General features: G+C 53.8%; 4 protein-coding genes across 4 annotated transcripts; 2 read left to right on the top strand and 2 right to left on the bottom strand.

The window, feature by feature from the left end:
- Positions 1-400: 400 nt before the first annotated feature.
- N0V96_005880 (uncharacterized protein) lies at positions 401-2,206 on the bottom strand (the record flags this gene model as incomplete). Its single annotated transcript, XM_053189500.1, has 3 exons — positions 401-1,366; positions 1,442-1,745; positions 1,851-2,206. The coding sequence occupies 3 exons, from the start codon at positions 2,204-2,206 to the stop codon at positions 401-403; spliced, it is 1,626 nt and encodes a 541-aa protein (XP_053052953.1).
- Positions 2,207-2,751: 545 nt separating this feature from the next.
- On the bottom strand, positions 2,752-4,308 carry N0V96_005879 (uncharacterized protein; the record flags this gene model as incomplete). The annotated part of the gene is made up of 4 exons (XM_053189501.2): positions 2,752-2,949; positions 3,010-3,954; positions 4,014-4,143; positions 4,286-4,308. 4 exons carry the CDS (start codon positions 4,306-4,308, stop codon positions 2,752-2,754), a joined length of 1,296 nt encoding a protein of 431 aa, XP_053052954.2.
- Positions 4,309-5,322: 1,014 nt separating this feature from the next.
- UBC2 (Ubiquitin-conjugating enzyme E2 2) lies at positions 5,323-5,981 on the top strand (the record flags this gene model as incomplete). The annotated part of the gene is made up of 4 exons (XM_053189502.1): positions 5,323-5,364; positions 5,423-5,487; positions 5,552-5,776; positions 5,858-5,981. 4 exons carry the CDS (start codon positions 5,323-5,325, stop codon positions 5,979-5,981), a joined length of 456 nt encoding a protein of 151 aa, XP_053052955.1.
- A 1,438-nt stretch (positions 5,982-7,419) lies between these two features.
- On the top strand, positions 7,420-10,366 carry KLP1 (Kinesin heavy chain; the record flags this gene model as incomplete). Its single annotated transcript, XM_053189503.2, has 3 exons — positions 7,420-7,542; positions 7,611-10,033; positions 10,120-10,366. The coding sequence occupies 3 exons, from the start codon at positions 7,420-7,422 to the stop codon at positions 10,364-10,366; spliced, it is 2,793 nt and encodes a 930-aa protein (XP_053052956.2).
- Positions 10,367-11,324: the final 958 nt, after the last annotated feature.

Genomic DNA, 11,324 nt, shown 5'->3' with positions numbered 1-11,324 from the left:
CTGACATTGATTCTTGACCTCCCGTCCTCCCTTGACCATTGATCAAGACAACTCTAAAGGATGGGGGAATCAGAGAAAGCTGTCGAATATTAGCGGTCATACTAACACTAGGACTCTATGTAGTGGGCTCACACGAGTCCTCGTCATTGTCTGTCTCTATAGAAATAGACCATCACTAACAGGATTCTATTCGTCTAACCTTGCCCTGGTGACTGGTTTCAGGAGTGTATTTTGAGCATATCAGTCGAAGCACGCAAAAGTCCAGTCCTAGATGCGAATAGGGTATCATTTCTGTTTTTCCATGGATCGGTGAACTTCTGCATCTATCTAGAAACCATACTTCCCCCAAAGCGCTTTCAGGCTCGCCACAGGAGATAGATAGTCCAGTGATTGCTTCGCTTCAACCCTTCACCCATCCAGGCACATGATCCAAATCCAGATCCTCCTCGTACTGCCTCTCCCGAATAGCCGTCCACGGCGTCGGCCACCCAGCCAATACGGGACTCTTCTTCGTGGCGCCCATGACGGCGAACCTCCCCTGCGAGTGCGCGATAAAACCGTGCATGAACCCAAGCTGAATCAGCACCGAGACATTCATCTCCACGTCATCCATCTCCACGGGGGAGTTGCCCCAGACCAATCCCTCGTTGGGGCGCAGCTTCTTGGGTCCGCCGGGCGGCGGGACGAGCGTCGAGGCCGCATCGTGGCTTACTGCTTTGAGGAAAGCGGGGGATGCTGTCGACGGCGCGAAGGAGGAGGGCGACTTGGAGGGAACGTAGCCTTCGAGGCGGTGTTGGAGGTACTGGGACGTCGCGTGGAGGTCAGCGAGGTCCATTGTTGCGGCGCGTCGGTTCGTGTTGGAGGGGTTGGCGTCGTCTTGGCCCGGGGCGTAGGTGAGGAGGAATGTTCTGCGGGAGAGGGAGCGCCAGAGCAGAGGCCGGAGGCGATGGGTGAGGACGAGGAGGAGGCCCTTGTCGAAGAGGTATTTTTCGTGCTGGGCCAGCGTGTGTTGGAAGAGGACAAAGTCGCCCTTGCGGATCGCTTGAATCAGTGGTTGGTAGACGGGTACAAGGGTTGACGCTTCTGGGCGAGAGAGCAGGAGCTGGGAGGGTAGACGGCCCAGCAAGAAGTTGCAGGGGACGAGATAGCTGAGAACCAGGGCGCGATGAGATGTGAGGGGTGGTGGGATCTGGAGATAGGCCTCTTCGAGGCAGAGCGCCGCGCGGAGGAAGTGGCAGTTTGCAAGGTTGAAGCGGCCTAGGTAGTAGAGGAAGTTGACGCGTTGTGATGCCGGGTAGAATGATAATGGCGGCGAGTTTGTGGAGATGTTTGTGAATATTTGTTTCGCAAGATGTGTTCTCCGACACTACAGGCATCCATCAGTCAACGCGCTCGGGGCTCAGGCAAACTGGAGTATTGGAAAGGCAGGAAGCAGACGTACGGCGAAGAGAAGCTTCAGCACTAGGTTGGCAAACATGTAAACGCCAACCTTCTTGCCTTCCGGCTTGCTGTACCGCGCGCTGGAGCGGTCCGTCAGGCAAGTAGTGAATATCTTTTGGATGATCTCAGCCGAGGATTCGGCAATGGACTTGCGGTCATCGGCGTCGACGTTGCGGATGTTGCGCGTAAGGTCCGGACGCTTTGACAACATCATTGTCAGGCGCGAGAGGGACTCGCAGAGGGACATTGCTGTCTTCAGTAGCATGCCTCCATAGGTAGGGTGGGCAAAGGCGGTACTACAGGAGCTGTGTGGGTGTTAGCCGATTGCTGCTTTGACTACGAAAGGCGCGGTTGAGGGCCATGAGATCTGCTTCAACAGAGCTGGTGAGAGGCTCTCATCGACGACTCACTTTACCAGCCCACTTAGTAACGTGTGAGCACCCAAGAGGTCATCATAGTCGACGTCGCGCCAGAAGACCATGTAGTCCTTCATAAAAGTCACAAAGCCTGGCCACGGCGAACCCTGGCCCTCTGGCACGTCGTCCTCTTCGGGGAGGCATTTCTCAATTGTGCTCTCTAGTGCTGTGCTGCTTGTCCCGTTGGCGCCATGCCGTGATGAGCGAAACTGCGTTCGCAGCTCATTGGCAAGGGCGTGATATTGCTGGTTTGCGTTGGGCTCAACGAGGAGCCAATTCCGGAGCTCGTCGATGTTCTGAGCACGGACAAATGTGCGAATCTGGCTGAGGAATTGAATTAACAGGGACATCGTTGGCACGGAATTGAAAAGTGCCAAAAGTGATGCTTCATTCGGGGAGCGGGGCGAGGCCGCGATTCGGGAAAGAAGAAGTGAGGAAGCCTTGCGGGTTGTGATGAAGGTGGAAGTTCAAGTTGAGAGAGCTCGAGCCAGACGATGTGAGGTGAGCAGAGGTGGATTCTTCGGTGTACGGGGAACAAGGGTACGTGCTCGGTGAGTGGAGCCGTGAATGGAGCTGGCCGGTCGTCACTTTGTAGCTTCAACGTACTTTGTGAAGGGTAACATTTACTAGTGATCTGCGTCAAGTTTTCTACATGGGATATTGCATTCCCAAAATCATCCAAACCCAGTCTACTTTTCCAGTTGGCTTCTTCAACTTTTCACAATTTACGCCTCTCACATAAAGTGCCTCGAATCCGCTATGGTCATCGTAACCTGAGCGGAAAGTAGCTCCCAATTCACGCATGAAGCTAAGCACCTTATGCATGCCGCTTTCCTTTTCCACATGGCATAGACGCTGCCGGGAAGTATACCCGCAACGACATACACATGGCAAATTACACAGACTCGACGCGCTGCACGACGATCGCCGTGGCCGCGCCGCCTCCGTTGCAGATGGCTGCAACACCGTATTCGCCAGGCTTCAGCTGGTGCAGCAGAGTGACGATGATTCGTGATCCAGAGCTACCCAGGGCGTGGCCGAGGGAGATAGCTCCACCGAGAGGGTTAACCCGAGCACCCTCCAATCCGAGGATCTACGGAATGGCTGTTAGTCGCGATTGTATTGATTGATTGGTTGTGGACGCTAAGCATACCTTTTCGTTCGCCTTAATGACAGCGGCAAAAGCTTCGTTGAACTCCCACACGGCAACTTGGTCTTTGGTGATACCCGCTCTCTTGAGTGCGATGGGTACTGCCTTGGCCGGAGCGATAGGGAAGTCGATAGGATCAACCGCGGCGTCGGCCGAGCCGCAAATCTTTGCCAGCACTCGAGAACCGGAACCGTATTTTGACGCAATTTCCTTGCTGCCCAAAACAAGTGCACTGGCACCGTCGTTCAACGTGGAGGAGTTGGCAGCAGTGACAGTGCCAGTGCCGTCGCGCACAAAGGCTGGCTTCAGAGTAGGTACTCTGTCGAACTTAACATCGAGGTATCCCTCATCAGAATCAATGACTGTGTCGCCCTTCCTTCCGGGAACAGTGACAGGAGCGATTTCTTCGGCAAAGGCGTTCGCTTTCCACGCAGCCTGGGCGCGCTTGTAGGACTCGATAGCGTACTCGTCTTGCATCTCGCGAGAAATCTCGTACTTCTTAGCCGTGTTCTCGGCGCAGTTGCCCATGTGAAATTTGTCGTAAACGTCAGTCAACCCGTCCTTGATCAGGCCGTCCTCCATCTGGACATGACCGAATGGCGGCAGACTAGAAGCGCGGGGCACGTAATACGGCACCCTTGTCATGTTCTCCATGCCACCGGCAACCTGCGCCTCCGAGAGACCGAGCTGGATGTTTTGTGCAGCAAAGACGACAGCTTTCATGCCGGATGCGCAGACCTTGTTGATGGTGATCGCTTCCACACTAGACGGGAGACCGGCAAAGATCAAGGCCTGGCGAGCCGGCGCCTGCCCAACGGAACCTTGTAGAACATTACCCATGTACACATCGGTGATCTTGTCGACGGGAACTTTGGACTTTTCGATTGCGGACTTGATGGCGACGGCGCCCAGCTGCGGCGCAGTTACGCTCGTGAACGAGCCATTGAACTGGCGGCCGTGTTAGTTATGAAAGCTTTGTAGAAGCTTACTGAACTGTTTGTTGTTACCTTTGCTGTCGGTGTTCTTGAGGCACTGATGATGTATGCGTCCCGAATCTCTTGCCGAAGCGCAGCTCGCGTGGAGAACTGACGGGAAGCCGCTTGCCTAGCCAATTGGCTAGGAAGCCTTGACGATTGTCTGATAAACATGGTGGAATATGTTACAAATGGTATCTGGTATTTCGCAGCAGAAATGCACAAAGCGGTCGCGACCTAAAACGATCTTGCAGAGGGAAATGGGAAGGAAGGAAAAAAGATAGGATGGCGGCTTGACAGTTTACTTCGAGAGGGATGAAGCGAGCATGTGGAAGGCGCGGGATGACAGTACCCCAGGTTCTGCGGTCTTCCTCGGCTTAAGAGGGGGGGTGCCTGGGAGGTACAAGGGCGGGGCCGAGCTTCTAAGTGAGGAGTGAGGTAACTTCCCAAGTTTCCCCCAGGTCCTTGGAGAACCGATCCCCCACCCCGGACCGTGGAAGTAGAGCCAATTCCGCTCGGAAAGCTCGTCGGGCCAAAGGGGTGGAACCGGTTCCGGCTGCTGCAACGATGTCACTCTTTGCCTGCATTTTGGATGACATTCCCCCCCGGAATTTCGCGGCATACGGATGATCACCGTTATGGCAATCCTACAGCGTAACTATAAATACCGAACAAACCCGCCTACAAACGACCTCTCATCCCGCGCATGCGAAAGGAAAGCTACACCCCGCTGGTGTGCAAGTTGGTGCATTTGAGTATCTTTTTATATACTGCCTCTTAAGGTAAGTTAGGTGCGACTCTCACCAACATGGCACAATGGCAAGCGGTATCCATGGAATATAAACCCATCCAAGTGTCTGTCAGAAGCACCTCAGTTGGATGGTCCAGCTTGCGGCCTAGACGGTGTCAATGAGAGATGGGAGGCTTAAGTCGCGACTGCCGCGGGCGTTTGGTACCTACCTTAGGTAGGTATTGGAGACGGGACTCTTGAGTGCCACACTTGTTATCGGGTGATTCGCGCTTAGTATCGCCCAACATGATTGGACCAGAAATTGAGACCCACCCACTGGCCCAAGCGGAAGGCGGTGGTGAAGGCGAGTGCTTCCCGCGCCATTCTTTCGGACTCTCGTCTGTGATGCACACGACCTTTCTACAACTTTCTCCATCACACATCGTAAGTGACGGAGATCTCCAGAAATTCCAGCATTCTCGATACCCAGCGAGGATATATACGTCGACCGCCCACTCTTTGAACCGACTCTCGGTTCTCACCCGTCCTTTCTCGACGGCAGTTACGATCCTCCGACCCCTCAGTCTTGGTAATCAGTCGTCGACCGCCACCATGTCTACCGCCGCCCGCCGTCGCTTGATGCGCGACTTCAAGGTAAGCTGCGTCGCTCAGAATGCCATCATTTTGTGTACGATCCTAACGCACTGCGTAGCGTATGCAGACTGATCCTCCCGCTGGCGTTTCTGCCTCTCCCGTCCCCGACAACGTCATGACCTGGTATGCTTGACCAAATCCCGAGTCTGCCGAATGTGCCAACGACGACTGACAAGACATGCTTTAGGAATGCCGTGATTATTGGTCCCGCCGATACTCCATTCGAAGACGGTACTTTCAGACTCGTTATGCAGTTCGAGGAGCAGTACCCCAACAAGCCACCCGCGGTCAAGTTCATCAGCCAGATGTTCCATCCGAATGTCTACGCTACGGGAGAGCTGTGCTTGGATATCCTGCAGAACCGCTGGAGTCCTACGTATGATGTCGCGGCCGTGTTGACGAGCATTCAGAGGTGAGAGCTATCCTACCTAAGGGATCCTGGGTGCCACTCTACGAATGACGGAGCTGGATTTTAGCTAACTTGTATCGTCAGTTTGCTTAACGACCCAAACACGGGCTCCCCAGCGAATGTTGAAGCATCGAACCTGTATAAGGACAACCGGAAGGAGTACACGAAGCGGGTTCGTGAGACTGTCGAGAAGAGTTGGGACGATTAAATCGACATGATTATCACGACGCATACACACGACTGTTATGAACGAGAATATCCGCGCCTTACTTCAGCAGGGCATGGCTCGTGTAGGAATAAGCTGCTGGGCTGCGAGAGGTTGCTAGAGGGCCGAACGAGGGGCAGATTGATATGAGCTACACCCAGGGCTGACCAGACAGATGTCTTGATCTTCTTCGCATTAAGCAACTGGGGTACCCGATGAGGTGGGAGTGGGGGGATTTGGCGTTTCGGCTCGTGCTGTCCTCTCTAAGTGGCTTTTGGGGCGACCCCATGTTGCGATAGGCGTTTCGTGGACGTGCTTTGCTTTTCCTATCCGTTGAGTCACCCGTCGTCGGTGACGTTAGGTTCGTCTTCATCTGGCTTTACAGGGGAGTTCGTGGGAAGTGCATTTGTGACCTCATAAGTAGCGAAATACCAAATCTGTTGAACAACATGCGGCCCGTAGTTGTTTATTATGAATTCACAGGCGAAAGCGGAGCAGTCTACCATAACAAGACTCACCCAAAGGCCAGTCCCCAACTCTCAGTCCACTTGGTCAACCGTGCAAAGTGCAAACTCTCGTCAGCAAATCTCTGTCGCGTGCTCGGCCGGGTGGTCCTCTAATTAGTGTGCAATGCGCCGGGCCATCTGAAGTACCAACATGCCTGCTCATGATGGTCAGTGTGCGAGTGCAGCCAGTCCCGTTGGGCACTGCATGGGCGATGCGTGCTGCTGTATCCGTCCATTCCAGCAGCACAACAGGGGACTTTACCTGTCTGGGACGGGGACCCCTCGGCTGTGCTTTAGGAAAGACGACGAGGTGGGGATGAAACGACCAGCGTGAAGTGACCATGGCGGGATGGGATTGGTTTGTTTTTGGGCCTGAATACCTTACCTTACCTTAGCAGTGACTTGTGACTTTCCATGGGAACTGAAGGAACTGTGGGAGGAACTGTGGGAAGGTACCCGTGGACCTTACTTCCCCCTCTCTGCACCTGCATTCTGTGCTTTGTCTTGCTGCCATCAAATAATTCTACGCGATTTCTAGCGCGTCCCGTCATTTGCATCTCAACCCCCCAAAAGCCCCCCCAAAACCCGTTTTCCAAACAATACAACCACACATCTCCCTCCTCTTTCGCTTTCTGACCGACTGCCTTTCTGGCTGCTACTGCCGCTGGTTTGTGCTGTCGCTGTTCCTTTCTCCTTGCATCATCGCCCTGCAATACCTGCGATATGTCATTCTAGCAGCCTTTCCATATCCGCACACCGTCATTTCATCCCACCCGCCTTGTCTGTGTGTGTCCTTTCAACACAACCCCCCCGTTGCCGAGCTGCGGCCGCCGAGTGCCTCGCAACCACAAAACCCCCCTATCTCGCAGCATCTTGTCCCGATCGCAACCTCACGACCCCGGCTTCGACCTCGCTTGGTCTGAAATACCGTCACCATGTCTGGCGCAAACAACAGTATCAAGGTCGTCGCCCGATTCCGTCCACAGAACAAAGTGGAACTGGCGTCGGGCGGCCAGCCCATTGTCTCCTTCAGCAGCGAGGAAACATGTACTCTCGACGTAAGTGCCTCCCTACCCGGTGCTTGACATCGCGCATGCGGGCACTCAGTTGACTCATAATGCTTTAGTCCAAGGAGGCCCAGGGGTCCTTCACCTTCGACCGTGTCTTCGACATGGAATGTAAGCAGTCCGATATTTTCGACTTTTCCATCCGATCGACTGTCGACGACATTCTCAATGGTTACAACGGAACCGTCTTCGCCTATGGCCAGACGGGTGCCGGAAAATCCTACACCATGATGGGTTCCAGCATCGACGACGAGGAAGGCCGAGGTATTATCCCCCGTATCGTCGAACAGATCTTCGCCAGTATCATGTCCAGTCCCAGCACTATCGAGTACACGGTTCGAGTCAGTTATATGGAAATCTACATGGAGAGGATTCGCGATTTGCTTGCGCCCCAAAACGACAACCTTCCCGTGCACGAAGAAAAGAATCGCGGTGTCTACGTCAAGGGTCTTCTCGAAGTCTACGTCTCCAGTGTCCAGGAAGTCTACGAAGTTATGAGAAGAGGTGGAAACGCCCGAGCCGTTTCTGCAACCAACATGAACCAGGAATCTTCCCGTTCGCATTCCATCTTCGTCGTCACCATTACCCAAAAGAATGTCGAGACCGGATCGGCAAAGAGTGGTCAGCTTTTCCTGGTCGATTTGGCCGGTAGCGAAAAGGTTGGAAAGACAGGCGCCAGTGGTCAGACGCTGGAGGAAGCAAAGAAGATCAACAAGAGTTTGAGTGCTCTCGGAATGGTCATCAACGCCTTGACCGACGGCAGATCATCCCACGTCCCCTACCGCGATTCCAAGTTGACTCGTATCCTCCAAGAATCTCTGGGAGGTAACAGTCGGACAACTCTCATCATTAATTGCTCTCCCAGTAGTTACAACGATGCTGAAACCCTTGGCACCCTCCGATTCGGTACTCGTGCAAAGGCAATCAAGAACAAGGCCAAGATCAACGCCGAGCTAAGTCCCTCCGAACTCAAGGCTTTGCTCGGCAAGGCCAGAGGCCAGATCTCGACCTTCGAAACGTATCTCTCAAATTTGGAAGGCGAAGTTCAGCTCTGGCGCGCCGGAGAGGCCGTGCCTAAGGACAGATGGGTGGCCCCCTTATCTGCAGATGGTGTAGTCGGGACCAAGGCCGAAGCAAAGGCGCCTCGTCCTTCAACACCATCCCGCCTGTTGCCCGACAGCAGATCCGAGACCCCAGCCATCTCAGAGCGATCAGGAACACCAAGTTTGCCTCTCGACAAAGATGAGCGCGACGAATTCCTGCGCCGAGAGAACGAGCTCCAGGACCAGATTGCCGAGAAGGAGTCTCAGTACAACGCAGCAGAGAAGGCTCTCCGGGAGACCAAGGAGGAGCTTGCCTACCTCAAGGAGCACGATGCGAAGACTGGGAAGGAAAATGAGAAGCTGAACGGGGAGGTGAACGAGGTCAAGATGCAAATTGAGCGACTCACCTTTGAGGGCAAGGAGGCGCAAATCACCATGGATGCTCTCAAGGAGCAAAATGCCGAGCTGACTGCGGAGCTGGACGAGGTCAAGCAGCAGCTTCTGGACGTGAAGATGAGCGCCAAGGAAACAAGCGCCGTCCTTGATGAGAAGGAGAAGAAGAAGGCCGAGAAGATGGCCAAGATGATGGCCGGCTTCGACCTTGGCGCCGATGTGTTCAGCGATAACGAGAAGGCCATCTCGGAGGCTATTTCCCAACTGGAGGCCCTTCACGAGGTCAGCTCTACTGGTGAGGTTGTCAACCCAGATGAGCTTCAGGCTCTCAAGTCGCGCTTCGTCGAGATCCAAGGAATCGTTAGACAAGCCGAGCTGTCCGTATACAGTGCTTCCTCGAGCGAAGCCGATGCCCGTCGCAGAGCCGAGCTCGAAGACCACCTGTCGGCTCTCCAGCAGGAGTACGAGGAGCTCCTGACCCGCAACCTCGGGGAGAACGATGTCGAGGAGATTAAGGCTCGCCTGGAGAGTGCTTACTCTAACAAGCAGACCACCTCCATGGAGCTTGTTGATGAGTTAAAGGCTGAGATTGCCCAGAAGGCTGCCGAGAACACCAAGATGAAGACCCTTATCGAGGATCTCCAACAGAGAGTCAAGGCTGGTACCGCCGCGCCCATGGCGAACGGCAAGTCGATTCAGCAACAGATTGCCGAGTTCGACATTATGAAGAAGAGCCTTATGCGCGATCTTCAGAACCGTTGCGAGCGTGTGGTTGAGCTCGAAATCTCGCTTGACGAGACAAGAGAGCAGTATAACAACGTGCTTCGCTCATCCAACAACCGGGCCCAACAGAAGAAGATGGCCTTCCTGGAGAGGAACCTTGAGCAGCTTACTCAGGTTCAGCGCCAGCTCGTCGAGCAGAACTCGGCACTGAAGAAGGAGGTGGCCATTGCTGAGCGTAAACTCATTGCTCGTAACGAGCGCATCCAGAGCCTGGAGAGCCTGCTACAGGATAGCCAGGAGAAGATGGCCTCTGCGAATCACAAGTAAGACCCCCTCGCGATCCATGTTTCTGCCTATCCTTCAACCTCTCGAACTCTATTATCTGATGCTAACGATTCGTGCCCTCCAGGTTCGAGGTTCAGCTTGCTGCTGTCAAGGAGAGGCTGGAGGCAGCCAAGGCTGGCAGCACTCGCGGCCTGAACTCTCCCTCGCTGGGTGGCTTCAGCTTCTCTGGCGCTGGCAGCCGCATCGCCAAACCCCTCCGTGGTGGCGGTGCTGATAATCAGGGACCTTCCATCCCCGTCATCAACAGCATCCAGCAGAACGAGGGCAGTGCCGGCAAGAGAAGCAGTTGGTTCTTCTCTCAAAAATCTTAAGCTGCACGCCACATGCTCTGTTATTCCCTTGATCATTTGGGGCCCCCTGAGATCGGGAGACGGTACAGGGAGATACACCCTCACCCTTCGAATAGACACACAACAACGTACAAGTTAGATCACAGCTTGGTGCGAACTAGACCGTTATACCCCCCGCTGTGTTGACCCTGGCGGCGGCACGACTCCCTTGCTCTCCACAGAGGCCTCTTTAACCTTGTTCTTTTCCTGGTCAGTGAGTATACTGGAAAACAAGAGGACGATGAAATTCGCAAAAGATTCACATGCAAGCTCGAGCACAAATTACGGAATTGGGAGAGGAGAGGTTTTCCTCTCTCCTTGATGTTGAATTCTTTCTCTTCCTCCTTTTCTTTTGTTTGGGCGGGGTTTGCATTGCTCTTGGATTCTGGCTTGTCAAGCAAGTTCCTGGGCGGTCTTTTGTCATTTTTGGTCAAGGGAGGAAGATTTTGGTGGCAGTGGATGGTGTGTGGAGGAGGGTGTGTGCAGAGGAGAGGGCTCAAGGGAGATGATATCATCCCCGTTGTGTGTGTGAGGGTGGACGACCGACAGACAGACGACCACGAGAACATACAGGATGGATGAGAAGACCGGCTGACGAGGCAAAACTTTTTCTGCCTTTTTTTTGCCGCTGTTGCTGCTGCATTGTCTGGGGAGTTGGTATTGTTCACGAAAGGACCTCACTACTTATGAAACCCAAGACATTTGACGGTTTAATGACACTAGAAAGAAAGACTTTTGCTGCTCACTTCCTTATGATGATGATGATGATGATGATCTTGATCTTGATGATGGCTATGGTGATGCAGTGATTTCAACCTTTCATTCTCTGTTTTATTTGGGGTATGGAGTTGTGATAACAAGACACGAAGTAGATACTCTCCAGCTAGCTAAGAAACGATTTAGTGCATGATGATGCGCAAATTCAAGTACAGCTAATCAA

Source organism: Colletotrichum fioriniae, assembly GCF_027942845.1.
Source record: "Colletotrichum fioriniae strain IMI 355084 chromosome Unknown scaffold_6, whole genome shotgun sequence".
NCBI lineage: Eukaryota > Fungi > Ascomycota > Sordariomycetes > Glomerellales > Glomerellaceae > Colletotrichum > Colletotrichum fioriniae.
The sequence above is the reverse complement of the archived record's forward strand: the minus strand, read 5'-3'. Positions and strand labels throughout refer to the sequence as shown.